General features: G+C 42.5%; 1 protein-coding gene across 1 annotated transcript in view; it reads right to left on the bottom strand.

Annotated features, from left to right (window-relative positions):
• Nucleotides 1–23,245, bottom strand: part of PTPRG (protein tyrosine phosphatase receptor type G) — a 417,051-nt gene that overhangs the window by 37,359 nt on the left and 356,447 nt on the right. The window contains exon 14 of the mRNA XM_075714254.1: nucleotides 1,268–1,359. Coding sequence (XP_075570369.1) covers nucleotides 1,268–1,359 — 92 coding nt within the window. The remainder of the gene's footprint in view (nucleotides 1–1,267; nucleotides 1,360–23,245) is intronic.

The raw sequence follows: 23,245 nt of genomic DNA, 5'->3' as shown, positions 1-23,245 counted from the left end.
TGCTCCTCCTGGTTTTAGAGTAGGAAGAACAGAGTTCTCCAACTATCTAGGTTATTTTGTGAAAATTCATCGCACGATGTATAAGACTAAAACCTCTGTCTCATGTAACCCTAAAGAAGGAGGAGGAGAAGGGTGGCTCCTTGCTAAGGAAGTGGCCAGGACGTGCACTTAGTCTGCCACAGAATGAGAGGAGATGATAGCATGTTTTCTTTTATTTTCTGTGGCACATCATCAGACTGCAAGGCCTAACATTTTCTGTAGGAATGTAATACCTAACCTTTCATATTAGTTCCATGGGTATTTTGAAAAACTCTTTCTAGAAAGGATAGCCACACATCTACTGAATAAAATCAAGGAAAATGTAACTGGATTCTTTCATTTTTTCTAGGACACCTGTTTCTTCAGTGTCTCAGAGATGGCTTTGAATGCTTTTTGGTAAAACAAATCTAATTAGCTGCAGATTGTATCCTAGACCAATGACACGTTACAGAATACGACAGGGAAACTTAAAACACCTTGAAGGAACAAGTACAAGCATTTGACAGACTGAGGTCAATACAACATTTTGGGTATCTTATTCTGCCTATGAAACTGAGCAACATCAAACAAGGCAGCGGCTGCAGAGGCCACTGTGACACCAAGCTGCTCTCTGTCATCACTGCTTAAAGGGAGCTGGATCCTGCACTTAATAATTCCGAGGGGAAATGCCTCATGAAGAGAGAATAGTGCTAAACTCTGCTTCCGGCTTCGCTCTCGGTATAGCTGAGGGGAGGATTTGACCTTTGGTAACTTGATTAATACCAAGTTAATAGATGGCTTTGGACTTACTTGAGATTGCTTGCTTATCCCTGTGTCTTGCTTTCCTCCCCGAGACCCAGCAGACACCACGTCTGCACACGCTGAAAGTGGGGGCAAGTCCCCCGGTCTCGAGAGAGCAGTGGAGCTGCATATCCCTCGTCCACAACCTGCCCTGATGGAGCAGCTGGTTTCGCCCTGGATGCAATGCCTTAGTGTTTTTAAGAAGTGTTGCTCATGTTTTTGACATTTTACAAAGGTTATTCTGAAATTTCTATTAAAACAACGTGGGAGAGGTGCCTATGGAAAAATACAGCATCGGCACTCAGCGCCCCATTGCAAAGCACCTTAAATTATATGAAGCAGCACTGATACAACAAATTTCTACGATTTATCACAAGCATAACCTTCTCTTTATGTAATTAAAACAGACTTCAGGTAGCACAAACACAGGAGATTAAGCCCGTCTTACCTGGAATAGGTATAATGGGAATACTTTCATTGGGAACCACACGCGGGGAACTGCTGTCCTCCACATAGAAATGGGCAGTCTGAAAACACTTTCTGTTAAAGGAAAAAGGAAAAAAAAATAGATTCAGGGTGTGAAAAACTGCCCTCTGAAAAAACAGCCCAAAACTTTTGCACATGTTCTGCTTCTCCATTTCTGTTCCATTTCTGCTCCGTATTTTCAGACGTTACAGTTCTAAAACATCGATGCGTGAAAACATATGTGCATTTTCCACAATTACAATCCTAATTCCAGATTCTGGTGTGCTCTAATTCATTGACATCTGACATCCACCCATCATAAATGCCTCTATATTATTGTTAAGTACTACTGAATATGAAATTATACTCACAAAAGTTAGTGGTTGCAAAACAGGTTTCAAATACATCATTCAGAAAGAAACTCTGCACACAAGAAACATATTCAGCATACAGTTCAAGCCAAAATCCACCTAAGACACTAGCATTTCCAGGGAAAATACACTTACTGTAAAAGTTTCTGCTGTGTAACAGCTGACAGACAGTAATACAGCATCTGTAACTGCTGCATGTCGTGACGTTCTGCTATAAAAGTCATCCTTCAGACATTACAGTTTTTTGTTTGTTTGTTTGTTTTTTAACACTAAAGCCATATAACCCTCATCCCATCCTCCTCCTGCAAACTTGTATTACATATGCTGCTACAGAAAAACGCAACAGACACTTAGCTTGGGCCCCAGGACTCCTCTCTGAAAAGGCCTAGAAAGAACAGGAGAACTTAAATCCACGTGACTCTTTTTTACCTGTATTTAATGCAAAGCAGAGAGCACAAGCTGGTCATCACAGAAAAGGTACTGAGCAGAATAACATCAAGAGATCCGAGGAGACTCTGCATGGTGATGTTAACTGAGGCAGGGTTTTCCAACACCAGCGTCACTGCTCATTGCTGACTTAATGAGCTGCTTGAGGCTGGAACTGAATATTTAATGAGTCTTGCTTGGTGTGAGCAGCTATTGTGGCAGGAGAAGGGTCTGCTCTCATCTGTCGGGGCGCTTAACAATAGCTTCCCGTTGCAGAAAGATCCCCCTCATGGCTGCCCTTAATGAACTGCTCCTCAACACCTGGGCAAAGTTTGCAGGCGGCCTCGTGAACTGTGCCTTTTGTCCAGTTGCCGGTTCCCTTGCCGAAACATATTTGCACGTAGTGGCTTATAAGTTTCTGCCTTGCAGTCTGCTCCTCTGTAATTCGGGCATTGTGCTCTCCATAGAGAGCCCACTCCGCAGAGCCGGCTTTGCTGACTTTGTCAAAGTAATTTGTGCTCCCTTTGTTTTCACCATCCATACGTGCCAGAGAGAAAAAAATCAAACCACTCTCTTCGGCAAAACCAGAACCTAAAATAATCATGGGTGCTTGCTTTCTATGCATTTGTACTTTCTGCTGCACAGTCACAGTGCTTTATAATGCAAGCACATGCTATGGCAGCACAAGTACAACTTAAGACAATACAGAAGCACGAGAGAGAGGATTTCACAGCATGGAGTAATTGTCTCGGAGCAGCTTTCTATTTTCAGGCACGATGTCTTGCATTGTGCTGAAGTTATTTATTTAGTGAGCATGCTTTTGTTAAGAAACACCATAAGGTGAATTCACACATGAGGATGCAAGATGTGCAATAGTCTCACAGCATTTAAAAACATCGGTTGAAGTCCCCCTCCGCCCTTGCTCCCTGTTCTCATTTTTTTTTTGGCAGCCTTTATTTTGGACAATGCACACCCTGGGGGCACGCAGCAGAATAAATCAGTCACACACAAAGAAGAAACTATGAATATGAAACAGGCAAAATGTTCCTGATTTTGATGTATTTGGGGCTCTTTCCCTTGAGTCAATACTACAAAAATCCTTGAACGGCTTTTCCCGGTAATGAAGGCCTTAAGAAGGTGTTTGATAAAAAGACAGACCTTTACATAGGGATTTACAGGATTTTTTTAAGCAGATGATACTTAAGAAAAGCAATTATTTTTTGTAATTTGTTATTTTATACTCTGAGCGGTTCTGATAGGCTCGCATTATGGTTTTTTATGCAGCCATAAGACAGCTTTTTCTTAATAGCCTCAAAACATGTAATTGTGTTCGATTGTGTGGTATTGTAGGGCCCATCATGGTGATAGCTGAATACCCAGTCCAGCATATCTCTGCTGAGCACAATGTTGGAATAACAATGTATTAAATGAATATTTCACATACTAAAGTTTTCTGCAATCATTAGTGTCATTAACAGTTCTGTATTTTATTCCTGGAAGACTTTCTGTAGCTGTTTTAAAAAGGCAGTCACCATGGAATTTGACTAAAGGCTTTCTCAAGTCACAAACATAATGCTGAAATACGTTCTTGTTTTATGTATATACATATATAATACAGCATGCTCATTACTTTACAATGCTGGATACTGTCACATTAGGTGAAGACATGCCTCTCAAACTCTTTTTTCACTTGCTTATAATTGCTGTAAATATTCCAAGTTTGGCCTCTACAGCTGAGCTTGCTGCGCACAGGCCATCGCATCCCTGTCCTGGTGACTCCCTCCATGTTTCAGGGGCTCCCAGTGACAGCAGAAGGCACCACTGATGGGACTATGCATGCTCAAAATTGTAAGCAGGATAAAGTGGACTGATCTTTAAAAGACCTTTTATGATAGGTTTCACAACTCGCTGGATGAATGGCTGGTGAAGGGTCTGGAGAACAAGTCTTATGAGGAGCAGCTGAGGGAACTGGGGTTGTTTAGTCTGGAGAAGAGGAGGCTGAGGGGAGGCCTTATCGCTCTCTACAACTACCTGACAGGAGGTTGCAGTGAGGTGGGTGTTGGTCTCTTCTCCCAAGTAACCAGTGATAGGATGAGAGGAAATGGCCTCAAGTTGCATCAGGGGAGGTTTAGATTGGATATTAGGAAAAATTTCTTCACCAAAAGGGTAGTCAAGCACTGGAACAGGCTGCCCAGAGAGGTGGTGGAGCCACCATCCCTGGAGGTGTTCAAAAAACAGGTAGACGTGACACTTCTGGACATGGTTTAGTGGGCATGGTGGTGTTGGGTTGACAGTTGGACTGATGATCTTAGAGGTCCTTTCCAACCTTAATGATTCTATTCTAGTTTTACTTTCATTAAAAAATAATTCAGCCATCAAGCTAGGAAACATGAAATTAATTACTACTCTACCCTTAATTGGTTTAGTGGTGGGCTTGGTAGTGTTAGGTTAATGGTTCGACTGGATGATCTTAAAGGTCTTTTCCAACCTAAACGATTCTATGATTCTAAGGCTACGGAAAGGCATTTCAGACAGTTTAGTATCTGCCTTCTCCCCCAGTTTAGGATGCTCCTTTCTATCTCCCGGCATTTCCCCTACCCATTACATTTCCCTCAGTATACAAACCTGAAGTGGCAGCAGTTGCTAAGGCTACAAGAGGCTGCAGTAAATCTGTGTGCGTATATGGGGAGGGCTGGATAAAGGAAAAGGATAAGACCAGAAAATTGCTTGTTTCAAGTCACTGGAGAAGCAGTCATGGAGAGAGGCAGGAGTGGATGCAGGGCTAGACAAGGCGCAAGTCTACAACTGAGCACTTCAGCCTCTAACTTTTAACCCTAGTGTGTGTACACGTGCAGGTGTTTGCACCTGTGTGCCCATTTGCTCAGGAAACCAACACCATCACCACTAAAAAGTAACAGATTTTTTTTCTGACAGAAGCAGTCCTTAGTGAATAAGCAATCAGGACTTGTCAATGGCATAAATGATTGTTAAAATCTTAACAACTGAAACACTAATTTTAGAATGATTCTTGCATTCTGCGGCACTGGTTGAGGAAAAGGAAATCACAGCCTTGATTTCACTTCCAGAAAATTTCAGAGAGCCCACATCTTTTCTGCAAAATACCAGAGTCTGTTGTCTCTGAAACACGCCTGTGTGCAGTGAAGCACACCGTTTTCTCTAGCCCCATATGTTTTTTTGGCTCCCTTTCCCTCGGGTACAATAACTGTGCGAGATTGTGGTGATCAGACACACAGTTGTCACATATGGACCAAAATGCGGGAAGTAAAACACTGCGAGATTAGCATCTCCCCGGAGAAGGAGCGAGGCAGGGTCTGGAATGCAAAGCTGATGTGAGGGAGAGCATCCCCCTGCCCAGAATCTTTTTGCAGAGATACCAGCAGTGGGTTGTTAAAGCAAACTAACAGGATGCAAAGTCCAGAGCAGAAGCACCTTATTATCAAGCCGGAAGCATAAAAATATGCCAAGAGATGGTCCTGATTAGCTGGGTTAAATGCTTGTTCCATCTCCACTGAGCAAAATACCAGATTAGCTTCTGTAGAAGAGATGCCTCATGAGATTTTGACACTCAAAACAGGTTTTCTTGGTTATTAAGTTAATAAACCTCAAGCAGCTTCTCCTTTATACTCATCTAAAAGCAAGAGGGAGAACCAGATCACATAATGGCCTGAAAGCGTGGATGCATTTTATTTTCATGTAGAAGACAGCGCCTTAGTGTTTAGTTAATACTGGCTCCAATACAAACACACAGCACGCCCTGCAGTTGATGGGAGTGCTGGGAATAGCTCCGAGGGCAGCGTTTGGCCTTTACTCCTCTGTACTCTGTCTAGCACGGGCAGCATCCCCTGATCTGTGCTGACAGGCGAGGGATCTGCGCTGCTCCGGAGCAGCTGAGGCAGGGAGAGAAGGAGCAGGGGATTGTTGCGATGGGGCAAGTGATTGCCTCCGCAGTGGCTGGCTGAAACCACCAGGACAGTGGCTGAACACAGGAAAAATCCAAGGGGAATGCTTCATTTTCTGGGGACACCAAAGAGCCGTGTCCTGCCTCACACGCTGAAGTGACAGGCACATTCATTGCTCCCTTGTTCACTAGGGATCTGCTCCTTCTTCCAGGCATTTCTGTTGGCTGGAGCAGCATGTATTCCCTCTCCAAGGTAAGCCAGATTCATACTACTTTATTTCTGCAATAGCATCTAGGAGCTCTAGGCTCCCGGTTTCTTGCAACTACTCTCTCCTTGGGTCATTACCTCCTAAGGCAAGACCAATTTGGGGGCAGATGGCTTGAAAGGGTCCTGGAAGCCTATTCACTACTGTTGGAGCAGGGCAAACCTTGTCCTCTGGGTACCCTTCCTCCAGAAACAGCCTCCCACAGACAGGAGCTCTGCAGAATGTACATTTATTAACAAAGAGGCCAATGGTCCCTGCAGCCACCCTACTTGCACACACAGTCCTTAGCTGGTGGGCAGAACAGGCAAGATCGAACCGCAGTCAAACCAGGATCTATAATGGACCTCTAAACCAGGCTGCACAGGACACGGCTTAGTCTTTATCAAATGCAACCTGGATACAGGCGTTCATTCACCATGCTCCTCCATCGTGGGGACATCTGCAAATAACTCCCAAACAAGGATCCAAAGACAGGAAACGATCCCTTTCACTACCTCTGCACATTCATTCTCACTTTCAGTAGAAGAAAAGATGCTTCAGATTCTTGTTGAACTGTTTTGCATGTTTTCCAGGAGACACAATTAAGACTGGTTTCTGCTGGCACCAAAACCAGAGTATGTATGCAGTCAAGTGTACTAGTAGCACATGGCTCTGCACTTTAAACTAGCTTCACTATTCCTTGGCAAGCATTTGTCACTGTCAGAATTGGCAATGACTCCTCAGAAAAGAGCCGCAGACTACGGAACAACAGAAGCACTGCAAATCACGAGCGTGTCACCAGCAGAGCAGTGGATGGGAGCCTGGACAACAGCTGTCTTCAGTCTGCACTGCTCTAGCTGGGGTCATCAGTCACTGATTTTTATGAGCAATAAAACTGACTCAAGCGTTAAGAAGAAAAAGAGAAGAGAAAACCACACGAAAAAAGCTGGTCTTATGAATATGAGTAAGTGACCAGCATGGAGCAGTGATATTACGTTCATTGTATCAGAGGGGCATCTGCATTTACTCTTTTTTGGCCAGAAAATGGCTTACATTGCCCCAATTTTCTACAATTATTTTCCTTCCCCGGTCTTAACGCTTAATGATCAGAATTCAAGAGCCGAATTATAAAAGAACCTATGCTACGCTGGAGCGGTAAGGCAGTGAAGGCTGATCGAACTTGAGCTACGGGAGGATATACAAAGCAGGAATGCATAAAAACCAAGAGAATAAAGGAAAGCTGGAAAAGGAGGAAAATTTCCCTACAATAATGCTGATTCTCCTGCATATCCCTCCCAAAGACAATTCGCCTTCTCCCCAGAAAGCAATTTCTGCCTGTAATCTTCTTGAGCGGTGTTAAGCATTGCACAGATATGATAACTGCAGAGCTCTAGATGGTACACGGATAGATTTCAGAAGTTCACAGCATGCCAAGTCCTTGGCATCCTTTCCTAGACAGAATGGTGAAGAGTAGACTGACCCTTTCAGGGAAATTCCTCTGGGCAAGGAGAAATGCTTTTTCACATTAGTGAGTTGTTGCGCACCCACGCAGTCCCACAAAAGCTAAAAGGATCCAAATGCTAATCACCAGTCCAACCACACATACTTACAACCACACATTCTGCAGTATCATAGAGAAATAAAGACAGAAAAAAGGCTGGGGAAAAGCCACATGGAGAAAAAAAAAAAAGAAGCTGGACAAAACTCTGAGACAGTATTTGTGATGAAGAACACACCACTAGTAAAATTGTCCATCTGAAAACCTAATCTGCAGACAAGACTAGGGATTTCTGACACAGGAAGACAGCTAATTTAATATTTATGGCCTAAATTTGCCAGCTGACTACACAGCCCTCCACAAAATTAAAAATCCTCTTCTCCTGATCCTCTGAGACCCTATCCTGCACCAGGGACTAGACACCCATTTGCATCACATACGGTATTGAACTCAGACATTATACAAGAAATAATAATTTTTATAAGGGTATTCAAATAATTAAACAGTTAAGAAATGACAACACACACCAAGATGAGCTGCTTTCAAGTCCTCCCCCCTTCATCAGCTGTGCTGCCATAAAGCGCCCAGGTGGCCAATGCAGAAATGTGCTTAGAAAGCTCTTTAACCGCACATTTTAAGTGGATAAATCTTAGTTTAACTCAGCACAAACATTTTCCACGCTTCCTCGTCCCATCTTCCTGGTGTCCCTGGAGAACAGCGAAGGCGATGGTGAAACCTTATTTGTGATGACACTTGGCCCTGTAGCACTTGGTAGCTAATTACTCTCCTGGTGACCTCTGACAGGGCTAGCAGCCCCAGACCTTCCCCTCCTGCTTTAATCAATACTCACAACAGCTGTGTTGGGTACACTCAGCAATTTTACAGATGACTGAATGGGTTTACTCATCAGTATTTTCTATTGCAAGAGAACAAGCTCCCTGGTTATGTGTGTTATCACTCAAAACTTTAACGTCTTGAGGCAAAAATGTTCATATACACCTATAGGTGTATCTTAAAAAGGCTTAAAAATTAGGCACAGTTTTAAAAACCAAAGGGAAGCCTTATGCATTCATTTCCCTCTCCCTGAGCCAACTATTTATTTAATGCAACATTCATAACAAAGCCTAGAAAATCACAGAGGAAAACAAAGACATGCCTTTTCCAATCAAATAATACCTTAGGCAGTTCCTATAAAATGTGTACTTCCAATGCCCTAAACATCATGTAATATTAAAAAGGAGCCTAAAACTTTCTCACAGAAGGAAGCTAAATTTAACCAAGTGAAGGGTTGCTCTGTAATCACAAGAACTGCAGCAATCAATGAAGATTGCCTCTTACTAGAGAGGAGCTTTTAGTAGCACCTCTAAGAACTCAAAATTGGGCATACTTGATATTATCATTTCAGGACATGAATTCCCTTTGGGATGAATGTCAGGAAAGGGAAGAATAAAAACAGGGTGTCACACTGGGAGGTTAAAATACAGGTATTTTTAAACACAAAGTGTAATTCATCTGGATTGAAATTGTGTTATAAGAAAAACAATACAGAGATGATCCCACCTAAGAAAGGACAGCAAAAACTGGGTCTCTCTTTGGAACATTCACCTAAATGCCCCTAATTACTCCCACCTTATTACTCTCAAAATGGAAGAGCCCTGCTCTTTCCTCTGCAAAAAGATTCTTTCCTTCCTCCAAATAGGACATCAGGACATTCAATTGACAATTATTTTAGGTATCCCAAGCATAACACAAAAATGTGCTAAAAATTTAGGCACAGGTTTTTTCCTCTGTTTTGATGGCCCTGCCCACCTGCAGGCAGAAATGCCAGTTTGTTAAATATAATGAAATACTCAATGGGAAGCTCCCTCTTTCTCAACAGACATATCCACGTGCACCTGGACTAAGGCTGCATGGGAGAACTAGGAAGATTTCCCAACACTGCTGGACATATTTCATGTTTAGCTTATTTGAGGCCAGGATAAAATATTAAAAGTGTGATTATTTCCTTTCTCTTTTCATCACCGTGTATTTAGAGGGTGGGCTTTTTTCATTGGCCATTTCAAAAAGAAATAGCTACTTAAAAATTTTTATGGTCTCTCTGTTAACTCTGTTTAGAACACAATTAGAAATGGCACAAAAAGATACATCTGGAAGCACAGCACAAAGGAAAAGAGCAGCTGGCACCAAGAGCAGAGAAGCAAATTATTTAGTACCTGGCAGATAATGAGAACACTGAAAATACACTACTTAATGCTAGTGCTCTGACAGGGCTGTGTACATCAGCTCATCATGCTAATACAGACAGACCGGGTGGCAGCCAGCTGGTCCTCCTTCCCCACCCATCTCCCTGAAAGCAAAGATTTGTAAGCCGCCAAATAATAAACCTGGACAGAAGTCTTGAGGATCATTAATCTCGCTATCAATCAACCCATTTGGAGATTTGCTTCTTGCTGTCGCTGATACTAATCTGGTAGTGACTCGAGAGCTCTGGGGAAGCCTGGAGTATGCATGTCTGAGGAATTGCTTTAATGAGTTTCTTGCATTCAAAGGTTAACAAATGTGACAAGGAAACACAAATATCGGAGACAATAAACTACCATCCACTGAACCAAACCACTGAGAAATACCATGTTGTGTATTCTGCTGTGGTATGCTGAACACATCTCTAACTAGCTCTGTAAAAATACCCGAGTCAGACCCCAGCGACCTATCTCAGATGCCAGGAGACATTCAGGCATGTTAGTGTGAGCTCTGCCCGCTCCAACACTCCTTATCTGCTGGGCTAAGTACCTTAGGCATAGCTCTGCATTAACAGAGCTATATACCACAGAGAAGCAAGTTGTATTCGCCGAAGTGGTGTTCTGGTTAAATGGGACAATCAGTGTGGTGTGAACATGGCCACTGGGCTCCCTTCGCTAAACACAACAGGCCCACATCAATTAATACATCAGAATAAAAAGCCCCTGCATCAGTAGGATCCTTCCAGTAGCATTTGCGTTGAACCGCGCGGTATTTTCTGTGAGAAAGTTTCTAAAAAATAAATAGCATCAACAATAGCAATAATATCAAACAAATCCCAGGATAATTACTACTATAAGAAAAATCTAATTAATACCAAAAAGCAGTAAGCAGTATTAAGCATACTTAGGCATAATAAAGAAGCACAGAAAATAAAAACAATGTATGTTTTAAACTACCATCTCCACAGACCAAATAAGCCATAAGAAAAACAGTAGAAATATTATAAGCAAATAACGGCGGTAGAATCCAGTGCACCATGAGGGGACTAGAAGGATGATCCTGAAAGTGCTTGAAACGAAGTGAGGAAGAGGTCCCTCTTTGAAATGTTTACTAAGAAAAGGACGCCTTTGAAGTTGCAGGCCTACAACCCATTCAAAGCTCCTTGAATTTTAGTGTCAAAGAATTATGCATTTATTACACAAAAAGGACTCAAAGTATGAGGCATACCAAAAAGGTTACCATGAAGTCTATTAGCAGGCCCTCAATTATACAGAAGAGTCAAGAATTGAAAAATCATAAAGTAACAGATGTAGAAGAGACTTTGCCTTTAAGAAATCAGTCAAAATTATTCTGAAAATTAGAAACTGCTTTCATCCTTATGACAAACTCTTTTTCATAAGTATACACTCGGGCAGATAAACTATTGCTTTCCCTTTGTCTTACTCAGTGTGCAGAAACATCTAATAACAAAACTAATCACAGGAGGAGAACATTTTGATTCAAGAAGAAAGTTCATTGCAGATAAGTGAAACAGGAGAAATTCAGTCAACCTATGTTAATTATTAGATCCCTCAACACCAGATACAGTTTAATATATTTTCTATTTATAGACCATTCTCTTTATTTGCACTGTTTCCAAAGCTTTAATCTACCCTTTATTAAGCTCTTTATAACCTTTCAGTGTTGATAAATGTGGGAGTGGGGAAAATGAGAAAAAAGCCCACAAGAATTGCAGTTTGCATCTTAGCAAAAACATACGAATGCTTCTTAACGTATGAAGAAATGCACCTGGATCCATCAGGCACTTGCTCAGAAGCAGACATGTAAATTAAACACAAGCTCTTGGCTCAGCATTTCCTTTTCTTGAAGCTCATGAAGTGACACGGCTGCACAGGCAGACACTGTCCTCAAGGAACACAGGAGATCATAGAATCATAGAATGCTTTGGGTTGGAAGGGACCTTGAGAGATCATCGATGTCTGCTCCTAGGTGGGTTGTTCAGTCCTGACACCTCTAGCAGTTCAGATTCATTTTCCTCCTACTGTATTTATGCATTTCATTTCCGTGTTCTGGCGTGATCTTTGGTGGTGGTTTTGCTGCCGTTAGTGCAGCAATTAGTAAGCTTGGGAGCAGAAAAGACAGCGGCAATCACCATGGCCAACAAGACGCGTTCGGGCATGAGGAGATGTGCATTGCAAAGGGAGATTCCAGTGGGGACCGGGGTCCTGCTGTTAGATCCACTCCAACTGTTTTCATCTCTGCTTGTAACTGGAAACCGTAGTAACAAGTTCCTGTTTTATTCCAGTATTTTAATTCAAAGAGTTTTGTGAGCTAAAAATGTTTAAATGCAGACTAAACAGCAGAGTATTTTGCCACTATTTCTGGTAGTTTTGTCCCAGACATTTGGTTTCAGATCTGTGATTTCCTGTCGAGAACACACAAGTGTGAAATACTTGTTGATCCGTTTATTCATTTGCCTCCTGGCTGATTGTAGCCATTTTGACAGAACGGATAAATTGACTTGCTCCTTGTTGGTGTTTTTTTTTTTTTCACATGCATCTCCATCAGCCTGGAAGCACTGCCCCAAATTCCCCGATGGTGTGCTTAGGTCTTTATCACTCCTACACCCTCACTTTACATCGTGCACTCTCCTTTTAGAGGCTTGCTAAGGCAATTTCACACAATACCCAGGTTGTCTGGAATGCCACAAACAAACTCTCACTAGAGCAGCTTCTGCAACTCTATCTACCAGATGAAAATGATACATAATATTTAGAGAAACCATTCTTGAACAATTCAAACCCAACAAACACTTTACATCGCTCTTTAGGACATGAGATATATCTGTGACAATTGCACTTGGTTACTCCAGGCAGCATTTAACTATTTATCTATGACACGTCTCAGCCAATCATCTGGTTTTCCAAGTCATGAACAAACACTGCAATTTGGAAAGGGAACAACTCTTGATCATTCTCATTGAGGAAATGGCAAAGGTAACAGCTTCAAGTGATCAGGCAAAACCCTGTAACATCAGCTCAAGATTTTCAATGCAAAGTAATTTCAGCAGGCTAAAAAATGAGTCACTTTTCTCCGACAGACGTGTAGCAGAACACAGTGCATTTAATTGATGTGCCCTTTCATTGCAAAACATACTGTCTCCCTCCGGTTTGACTAGAGCAATGGGATGCAGCATTGCCAGGAAAGAGCTAAAGAATGCAAACTTGGCACCACAGAGTAACTAAATGTTGATTCATAGAAATTATGAGACATTCAAGAGGACAGGTCCCAGGCTCCAAATTATGCTCCACTCTTGTATTGCCCCCATGTGATTGTAGCAAGTTTGCTTACAATTTGCTGCTCACTCTTCTAATTGGATTCCTGCAAAGGGCAGTTTGCTGTGCCACGAGCTTGTCACTTTACATCCAGCTTTAACTCCAAACCACTCAATTAATATTAAATTCCATTTATTACAAAAGCACTTGTTTCTATCCATATGATGCTATCAGCAGCCATCTCATTAATATTTATTTCCACAAAGCAGCCCACTGATGTTAAGATCTCAGATACAGCTAGTAACTTCAAAAGGAGAAAATATGTGAAGCCAAGAAGGTCAAAACAGAACATGAGCTGTAACAGAAAACATCCAACTCATATGAATTTAACTCCTTCTTTGCAGAAAGCTCAGTAAATATAGTAAGGTTGGTGGAGAGCAATGACAATGTTAAAGTTAATTCAGTCACCAGAAAAAAATGAGGAGTGAGGTTGCCAACGCATCTCTCTCTGGGGTGGGGAGTTGCTGTCTGGCACACCAAGGAAAAAAGATGCTGGAAGGAGAACGCTCATCTGCTGCCTTATTCCCCTGCGAGTTGAGCTGTCTACTTTCCAGGCTTCAAAAAAACCTGGGCAACTGTGGATAACCTTAAACCCTGGGCTAGGGTTGGTTTAAAGCCCCTTTTCTTCAGCATCCTCTTCTGTGCTCAGCACACAGGGAATTAGCACAGCCTGTCCTGGCTTGACAATGCAAAAGTCAACGAGACCCCCCACTCATCACCCAAGGAGTGAAGGAGGAGAGGGCTGCAGATGCTTTAAGTGTTTCAAAAAAGCTGGTATAAAGCTCAGGGATTCTGTTGCATACTTTCAGTACAAGGAAGCATTGCTAAAGAAAGAGAGAACATCCAAGTGCAAGCTCAAATCCTATAGACGACACTGCAACCCACTGAAATCTCAGAGTCGCCATAAAACACAGACTTTTCATTTCCCCGTAGGTCTAGCTGCAGCTTGGATTATCACAAGTGCTGGTGAAATGGGAGCGTTTCTTGTATGTTCAGAAGCGCCCAGCTGCTTCTCATGCAGAATGCTCCTGAGAGTGAGATTACACATTCAGACATGGTGAGATGAAGCAGCTGCTGAGAATGTATATCAAATACTGTGATTTCTTCTCTTCTGCTCTCTTACTCCGTGCACCTCGAATAAAACTATGCTGCAGGGACAACAGGTCTCTTTCTAGTAGTCTCCACCTATTCCTTTAAACTATACAACAGGGAGCTTGTTCCATGTAGCTCTGTGGATAACAAAACCAGTGATGTTGAACTCTAACCTTCTGCTACCACAAAGAGCTAAATTAATTCCCTACAGCACATCAGCACTACTTTTGAAAAGGCCCAGACTCTGCAAAAAACAGATGGAAACTAAACTTATGGGCCTTTAAAGATGTCAAGCATTTCCTCGCAGTGATGGCATAAGAATCTTTCTTCTTCCCATCAATTTTTTTATTAATCAGAGCACACATGGCAATTCCCTGTGTGCCACCGCTCAGGGCTCACCCCATCAACATAAAACCTTGTGAAATTATCACCTCGGGTTTACCACTGGGATAACAATGCTTTTATACCTAGAATTAAAAAGATGAATTGTCACAGCCTGGCAAATCAATATGCAACAGCAGACACCTAACTCCAACACTATTTTGTTGGCCCTTTTCTTCCCACAGATTGTTCCCACATTCGCTACAGGATCTGGCTCAGAGACCCAGAGAAAGGACTGCTATCGCACTCTTGTCACCTTTGTGCTTTTGCTTTCAGGTCCGCTGCTTTGCAGATTTTGAAGCACAAATGCATTTTGGACAGCAGCAAAGCCAAGCCTGCAGGCTCCTGCTTTGACAGCCGAATATACTCCAGAGAGCTGCAGAGCCCTTGTGGGTCCCCAAATTCTCATCTCCACCACCACGTTATGTAGAACCGAAGATTCTCGATCGCCCACTTTCTTGAAGCTGTTTGTGTGAGGACCGGAGTCAAGTTACTCATTCTCCCCCAAAGAGCTGAATTGGCATTTTTACCATCAAGAGATTGGTGCGGTTGTGAAGTGCCCAATCATTTCTGAAGAGACATTGGGGACCTGGTGCCAGGTCCTTATTCACAGATGACAATCATTACCGTAAGCATAAGAAAAAGGGTTCTGCCTTCCTGACTGCAGCCAAGTGCTCCACATGAGTTGGCTTTGCAGTGATAAATGTCACGTTTACAATGGGTTTTGCAACATGAAAGTCCATAATTTGCTTTCCAGGGACCTACGCTCGATTATCAGGAGAGTTAGAAGCATTCACTGAAGTCTAATGAATAGAATTAACACATCATTTAAACAGGGACTAATATGTATGCAAATGAGAAAAAGTTAAAAATAAAAGTTCAAGCCATAATTTCAGAAAATGTAGACTGCATCCTTATGAAATATGAATGTTTCAATTCACCTCATATCTTTATGTCTATGTTAGCTGCTTTGCATGTGAACAATAGGGTGCATCAAGCCCATTTTGATTTTTATATTTGAACTTGGACTTATAAAATGGATTATTGAAACATGAATAATATATATGCTAATTAAAGACTCCATTTAATGACACAAATAAAGACAAAGACCAACATAGGCTAATTTCCATTTGCAAATTTCCTAATTACTATATTTTCCTTTGGAAAGCAGAAACTTTATTTCCACAGTCTCAGAAAAAAAGAGAATATTTTCATTGCTCAAATTATTTTAACAATCTTTTCAACTTTTTTGTTCATTAGGATTGATCTCCACAGAGATACAATTGCTTTGCCTAGATAGGTTCAGTATTAAATATCACCCAAACCAAACTATGGTGATTTGTGCATGCAAATGGTGTTAATTATTAATTATTATTACATTTTTCTCTAACAAGGAATTATTGTTGATAAATATAAGGTGTATACACCCCTCAATAACACAAAGCATGTTCAGAGTAACTCTGGCAGATGTAAACCAAGTATATGCCCTTGATGTTTGATAGGCTGTTCATCTCTCTCTCCCTTCCTCCTCCTGCTCCCCAAAATCAGACAGAACAAGGGCGCAGGACAAGCGTATAGTTGTGGGGAGACAAGGCATTAGCAGACTACAACTCCTGTCATGCAAAGCCTACAGGAAAGCTTGCTAAGAAGAAACAGATTGCAGGAAAAGCCCTTTCGGGTTACAAGGCTTGTTTTTACCTGTAACAGTGAAGGAAGTGGTAAAAAATAGTTCATTCAAATGAATATGAAGTCTGTAATGATAGGGCCAGGAGAATCTTTTTTTGCTGTTGTGTAAATGTTGGTTATGCGCATAAAGAAGCCTAGATTCAGCCTTAACTCACAAAACCAGCATTTGCAGGCTCTGAAAAGCAAGCTGCAAAGGAAACCCATTTACTCCCTGATTGAAATAGCACCCTGAATGCTTCAAAAATAAGGAGCTGTATGAATGGGAAGAGACTAACCATTCTGGTACATTTATGTCCTAGGCTTTTATTTAAAAAAAAAAAAAAAAAAAAAAAAAAGGACAGGTATGAAGACTGCATCTTCACAGCTTTCACTTCATGTCTGTAATACCAGCTGCTATTACCAATGAACACTGAAATTTAGGAAACCTATAAGATTCTGAAGAGTAAATGATCACCATTTTGAGTTGTGATGTGGATGGAAGTCCTCGTGCCCTCAGTGCTGCCAGCACTGTACAACGGGTGCAATATTGATCCGTACCTCTGCTGCCAGGGGAGCACAGCCTAGCACTGCGGGAGAAGAGGCTCTCCCCGAGGCCTTCGCAGTGCCCACCGCTCCACACTCCTCCTCCCAGCATTAGTGGAACCAGCCGGGGGAAACAAACACCTTAAGAAAACCTGGAAAGCAGATGGAAAGCTTGCAGGCCAGTTTACTTTGATCACTTCTCTAACAGCGTAAAATCCTCTTCACTGATGAACCACTCAGCTCCTAATAAACTGTGAGGTTGGCAGATGTAATTTCCCGTAACGGTTTAGGAGACGCACTCCCTCTGCCTGCCTTGCAGAGGGCTATTCTCTCACCCCCATTCAAAACTCACATTTATGCCAAATATCCATCAGCAGGGATAAACTCCATTCCCTATCTCCATCCACTGCTAGTGAGGGATTTGCTCCAGCTGAGGAGCACCTGTATCACCAGCCTCGTGCCTGTGCAAAAGGAAAGACGTCCCTTTATACATGACTTGGAGAAGCCCCATCCACAGGGATTCAGCATCATCCAGCCTGTGGCATGACAAAACATGCCTCGATCCATAACGGCTTAAAACGTATTTGACAGGGGAGTGAATGAGATAAGCTCGTGCTGCTACAAAATGTGAGGAATTTTATCAGCACTCAGTGGAAACTTTCTGATAGTGGTTAAAAAACGGTTTTAGAGAGTGAATCACTGCACAGAAATATATCCATTTAACTGATAATTTGATCAGAATGAAAATAAAAAACGAATCTCAGTCTTCACGGAATAGAACATCTGTCATTACTGGGAAATGTTGTAATTTCTTTTTTTTTTTTTAAATTAACAGCATTTAAAAAATTCAAATTGGGCTTATTTCTATTACTTTATAAATATTTGTAGGATATTTCAAAATGTTTTTTTCTACTTTGGAAAAGAGAGGATTTCCAAAACACGAAACAACCCACCAAGGGAGACCCAGGCGTACCACCTACACCTGTTTCTTCTTAAAAGTCAGAGCTCAAATGGATTTTAACCTGTAAGTTGGTAAAGTGAATACATGCTGTTCATAGCAATAGAAGAAATGTTTGCTTTTAAACAGACAGACTCCGTGTTCTACAATAAACAGAATGAATTCACATACTTGCAACATTTGTAATAGCAGCACGACATGCATTGTGCATTCCAAGGCGCTGGTTTTTCCCGAATTGCACAGGTTTTAAGAAAAGTAAAATTAAGTCCACCCCTGCTTGTTATTGTTTTACTAGGCTGCCAATTCCTAGTATTTATCCAACCAGTTAAGATCACAGAATTGATTTTATATTCTTACCCTATAATTTTACACTCAGACCGCATCCTGCTGTGAAATAGCTAGTGCTAATGTTAGTCCAAATGCTGCTGTGGGACTTAGGACAGCACAGGGCCCTTCAATAGCTATATTTTATGGTTACAAGGAGAGAGAAAAAATATAATTTATCTGGTTGCTGTGGTTAATTCACAGTTTCACAGCAGAGGTATACTGTTCCCTCCGGGTACATCCACTTCTATTATAGGATATTTCATTCACAGTTTGTCCAAGACATTCCTCTAGCTCTGAAGCTACCAATTTATTGAGAGGGAATCTACTCCAGAGATACCTGTATACACTTTAACACATACTCTTACATACCAAGAATATTACAGAAAAGATATAAACTAGCAACAGATCAATAGAAAACATAAACTAGCAACAGATCAAACAACTACGGGTTAATAAATTGTTTCTTTGAGCTGCGAAGGGGAGCAGAAAAAGAATGTACCCATCTTCTTAAGAACTAGTCTTCTTTTGTTTTTAAAGGGATTTAATTTCACAAAAAGCATTTGTGAAATTTGTTTCTCTTTTAAAATACTGATCATAACTTTAAAAGCCAGAGTTCAAAAATTTTAAAGTTGTATAGAAGTTTCCTGTAGAATAGCTTACAAAAGACCTAACAGATGAGTAGGAGAAGCCAGCGGTACCTGGCATCCTTTACTGCCTTTCTGCTTACCAGAAAACACATAATCCTCATGGCACACTATTTCTCAGCACCTACCAACCAGTTCTTAATGGAGCTTAACTAGAAGACTTGAATATTTAAAAAACATTAATTCAAATTTACTACCTTTAATCCAGTTACTGCACAGAAAAAATCTTGCTCTTTTTTTCAAAACCTCACCATTTCAGCAGCACTGGGGAAGGCATTTCCAGCAAAAAAAGTCTGCAATTAATCCATGTAATTAGTTCCACAGAAACAAAAGAGAAAGATCAATTGCAGCCACACCACAGATCCTTCCTTGCCTGACCTCAGCTGCCCTTGCCTGCTCCCCTTTGCTCTCTCTGCTGAAGAAAGTATTTACAGAAATGTTGGGGAAATGTTGTTACACCTCTGAACAAAGCGGTGAGGAGTGTGTCAACGCAGTTTTCCAATTTGCTGCCAAGATTTTTGCATAAACTTCATCCCCTTTAATGAATGGGATGGCTTGTGTGGGTCTGTGGGCAAAGCATGGCCTAAATATCTCCACTCTTACGGGACACATCGTATAGCAGATTAAAAAAAAAAAAAAAGTAGACTTTTTTATTTGGGAGTTTTCAGGGTCAACAACATGATATTAGAATTCTAGCCTTCTACAACCGAAGCACGTATTCTCCTGTTGTTTGACTTATGATTGCATGCTTGACATTATCTGTTAAAATAAAGGTGATGCAGATCTGAGCTCCCACTGAGTTCAATGGCCACATCCATAAAAAGCGCCTGCAGAAAAGACGTTCACACAACTGACCCACATGGTACGAACATCCCAGGAGCTGAGGAACACACACGTTTCAGAGTGAGAGTCCTCATTTAAAGGTGCTGTTAAAAATAATCACAATCCAGTAGGCAACCAGGATTGCTGGCGCTGGGACGCGTGGTTTCACGGCTGTGAAATCTTGGTTCTTTGAGCAATCACCATTCCCCATCTCCTGTGCAAGAAAATACTTTCACATAACAGCCTCTCCAGGGATGTCTAGATTCAGTCACCCTGGGTGCTTTGCTCACCAGAGTCTTTGCCCTTGGCACCAGGGGTGGCCTCATGTTGGCACTCACTGCTGATAATGGGGCAGTGTTGACACGTGCAGTACGGATGGTGCCTTAGATAACCCACAACGGGGGCAACAAACCAACCCCTTCTCCCCTGTTGTGTTTTTAAACCTCAATTCATCATTGTACTCTTAACTCTTCCCTACTCCTAGGCTCCCCGCTGCAGGAGAACAGATGGAACAAAACTCCAGACAGATTTCTTTTTCCACCAACCTGCGGGTCTCCTGACTCAGTTGTCCTCTGCAAGCTGCCTTTGCAGTTTCTTTCCTGCCCATTTGTATCTTCCCTTCACTCTCTCTCCAAAGCTAGAGCCCTCCCGCTCTCCTCCCCCCAATTCTTAGATGTGCTCTTTTATCGGCTTCACATTATTCACTTTAAACGTGATGCATTTAAACTGTGTCTTCCAAATCTTTTTCAGGCTTCTAGTCTGTGATTTACAGGACAATTTATCACACTATACCATTCCTCCTCTTTTCTCACACTTCCATGGGTGCTTTGAAGCTCGCAGCGCAGAGCTGTGGAGAACGGGCCTTGAAGCTCCCGTGCAGGATCAATGACTCCTGCGGTGCTCCTGCCGAATGGCTGCTTAACCTTGTTTTGGAACCTAGAAATTATGGAAACTCTGTAGACCACCACTTTATTGTCTTTCCTATCATGAAGCTTTTTCTAATGTCAAACCTAAATTTCTCTCTTGCTGCAATTTAAGCCAAAGGCTCCTCATCCCCAGCACAATGGGTGCAGAAGATCACTATTCTTTGCAGACCCCTTTCATGTACTAGAGCACTTGCTTCCCCTCTCTGCTAACAACGCTGCCAGCCCATCTGGTCTAACCGACTTCCTCATAGAAAAAGTGTATCGCACAAGAACAACCATAGTCCTCTCTTATTTACACCTGGAGATACACCAGCCTGCTATAAATCTGGATCTGCTTTTCATTTACAGGACAGCTGAGAGGAGAACATTGCTTCATGAAATTCAGATGAAGGCTAGACATGTGTGACACAGAAAGAAGCTGGCTTCAAATACGTGGCAAGAAGTAACTTGTTATTGCAATTGCATATTCTCGAGAACCCACACAAGGTGATACAGGTTCTTCAGTCATGCGGACTCAAATTCACAAGGGCAAGGTCTCATTTAGCTGATACTGATTATTCAGGAGTCACTCTGTTAACGTCAATGGGACTGCTCAGGTTTAAACCTGAAGGAAAATCTAGACTGTGCTGTTTCCTTGAAGTGGGTCAAAGTGTGCTTACTGATTTTTGATGCTGCTCCTGATGCTGTATAATTAGGAACAAAAGTACTGTTTTCTGAGGTTTGTAGATATCCCAATAGTTCTGGAAATCACCACTGATCTGCATTTAAGCTTGGCAGATCCCTCTCCAACTTCTTTCCTTTCTCAAGACAAAAATTATTGGTTTGTAAAGTGGCAGCTCACTACTGGCCTCACCAGTGAGGAAACTGAAATCTTGCAGAATTCTGGTTTGCAAGAAAAAGTGAAACTAGTGTTAATTAAAGAAGAGTAAAAGTAACAGGCATATAATGGGAGAACATGCCCCTTTCCACAGTGTAGCTCTTAACAGATCATCCAACATGCTTAAAAAGCAACTTTCCATCTGCAAATCTGTCTCTCTCTCTTTTTTGTCTAATGAGCATGAGTTAGTCTGTTCAAAAGCCCAAATGGGCATCTCAGGGCCAATTCAGCAGCAGGGGGTCCGTTACTATAACAACTGACGACAACTGTGATTTCTGAAAGGCCCTCAAGTAGCCATTTGGGAAACGGTTATTGAGCAAGGAGTTGCGAAGGAATGGCTGTGCAGGGTGCTGCGTCCCGGCCTCCCCTGCGCACAGCTGCGCTCACCTACCTCAGCCCTTCATGCACAGAGAAAAACCCAGTGCCCCACCACCTTTGCAAACAGCCGGGACGGATCCTTGCAAGAGGAGAGGATGAAAGCCCACAAGCCGCCAACGGGAGGAACAGCAGCGGCACGCTAGGATTTGGTGTTAACTGTTCTCCTTCTGGGCTTTTCCCCCCTTGCTCCAGGCTTTGCATTGCCAGATGAAAGAGCAGAGATGCTGTCAGAGTAGTTTTCATATTGATTTTCCTCGTAATGGAAGAATGACAAGCGCTCAAAGAGCAATACCAACAGCTAGAACAAGCAACCGGCAGCTGCCCTAAGCTTCAGGCTTGAAAGCAAGCTGCCTGCCATCGGCGCAAAGGATGAGCTCGGTTCCCCGTGCAGGATAAGAGGGAGCTGATCACAGGCCTGCTCCCCTTTAATGAAAGCGAGCAGCGCTTTGAGATACAGCACACAAAAGGGCCCAATATTTCAGTACCTCTACCTCCTTCACTGGCAAAATCAAATATAACCTGGATCTTCTGCAGTAAAAGCTGAAGTGCTTTTCCTGCATTGCCTGGGTTGAGGCAGGGAGATCAGAGGGCTCCAGATCAGGCTGGGCTGCATCCCACTTGCCAGGCAGTGATCTGCCCCATCCCCATCCCTCTGAGGCTGTTTGTCATCATACAAGACAAGACGTGGCTATTCCCAGGGGAAAACGAAGGCATGCCCTGTTTGGCATGAGCCGGGCATACCTGGTTGCTAAAAAGGAGGTGGAAGCTGCAAGGGGGTTCAGGCACACCCGCTCACCTCCACATTTCCCCTCGTCTCCCTGTGGCATTGCCTGTCTCCCAGCTCAGGGCATTTCTTGCCCCTGTCAGCTAATTCTCCTCACTGCCTGCGATGACGTGGGTTGTGCTCTGGGGCACTGCCATCCCCACGCTGAGCACAGGTGCCTCTGTGTGCTCCTCAGGCATCACTGGGGGCAGCGTCAGCGTGAGCATCCCCATCCCTCCTGCTCATTCCCACCTCGTGCTGGTCCCTTGGTTATGCTGGTACAACTTTGTCTGGTTACTGTATGAACCAGACTGGGAGCTAATCTGGTTTCCCCTCTCTTCTTTTTCTTTCTTTTTTTTTTTTAAAATGTGGATTATTTCTCCATCCAGCTCCTCACATGGTTATACAAACATTTGCATCGGTATCACAGAGGGCAGAACAAGGGCAGGAATGGAGGAGGCTGCTTGAACTGCTGCTGCTGAAATAAATACTCACACAACTGCACCCGAGGCATTCTTAAAATCAACACACAGGCTCTCAGAAAGTCTTA

This window comes from Pelecanus crispus, chromosome 7 (genome assembly GCF_030463565.1).
Source record: "Pelecanus crispus isolate bPelCri1 chromosome 7, bPelCri1.pri, whole genome shotgun sequence".
Lineage (NCBI taxonomy): Eukaryota > Metazoa > Chordata > Aves > Pelecaniformes > Pelecanidae > Pelecanus > Pelecanus crispus.
Note: the sequence above shows the minus strand (reverse complement) of the source record. Positions and strands in the feature narration are given on the sequence as shown.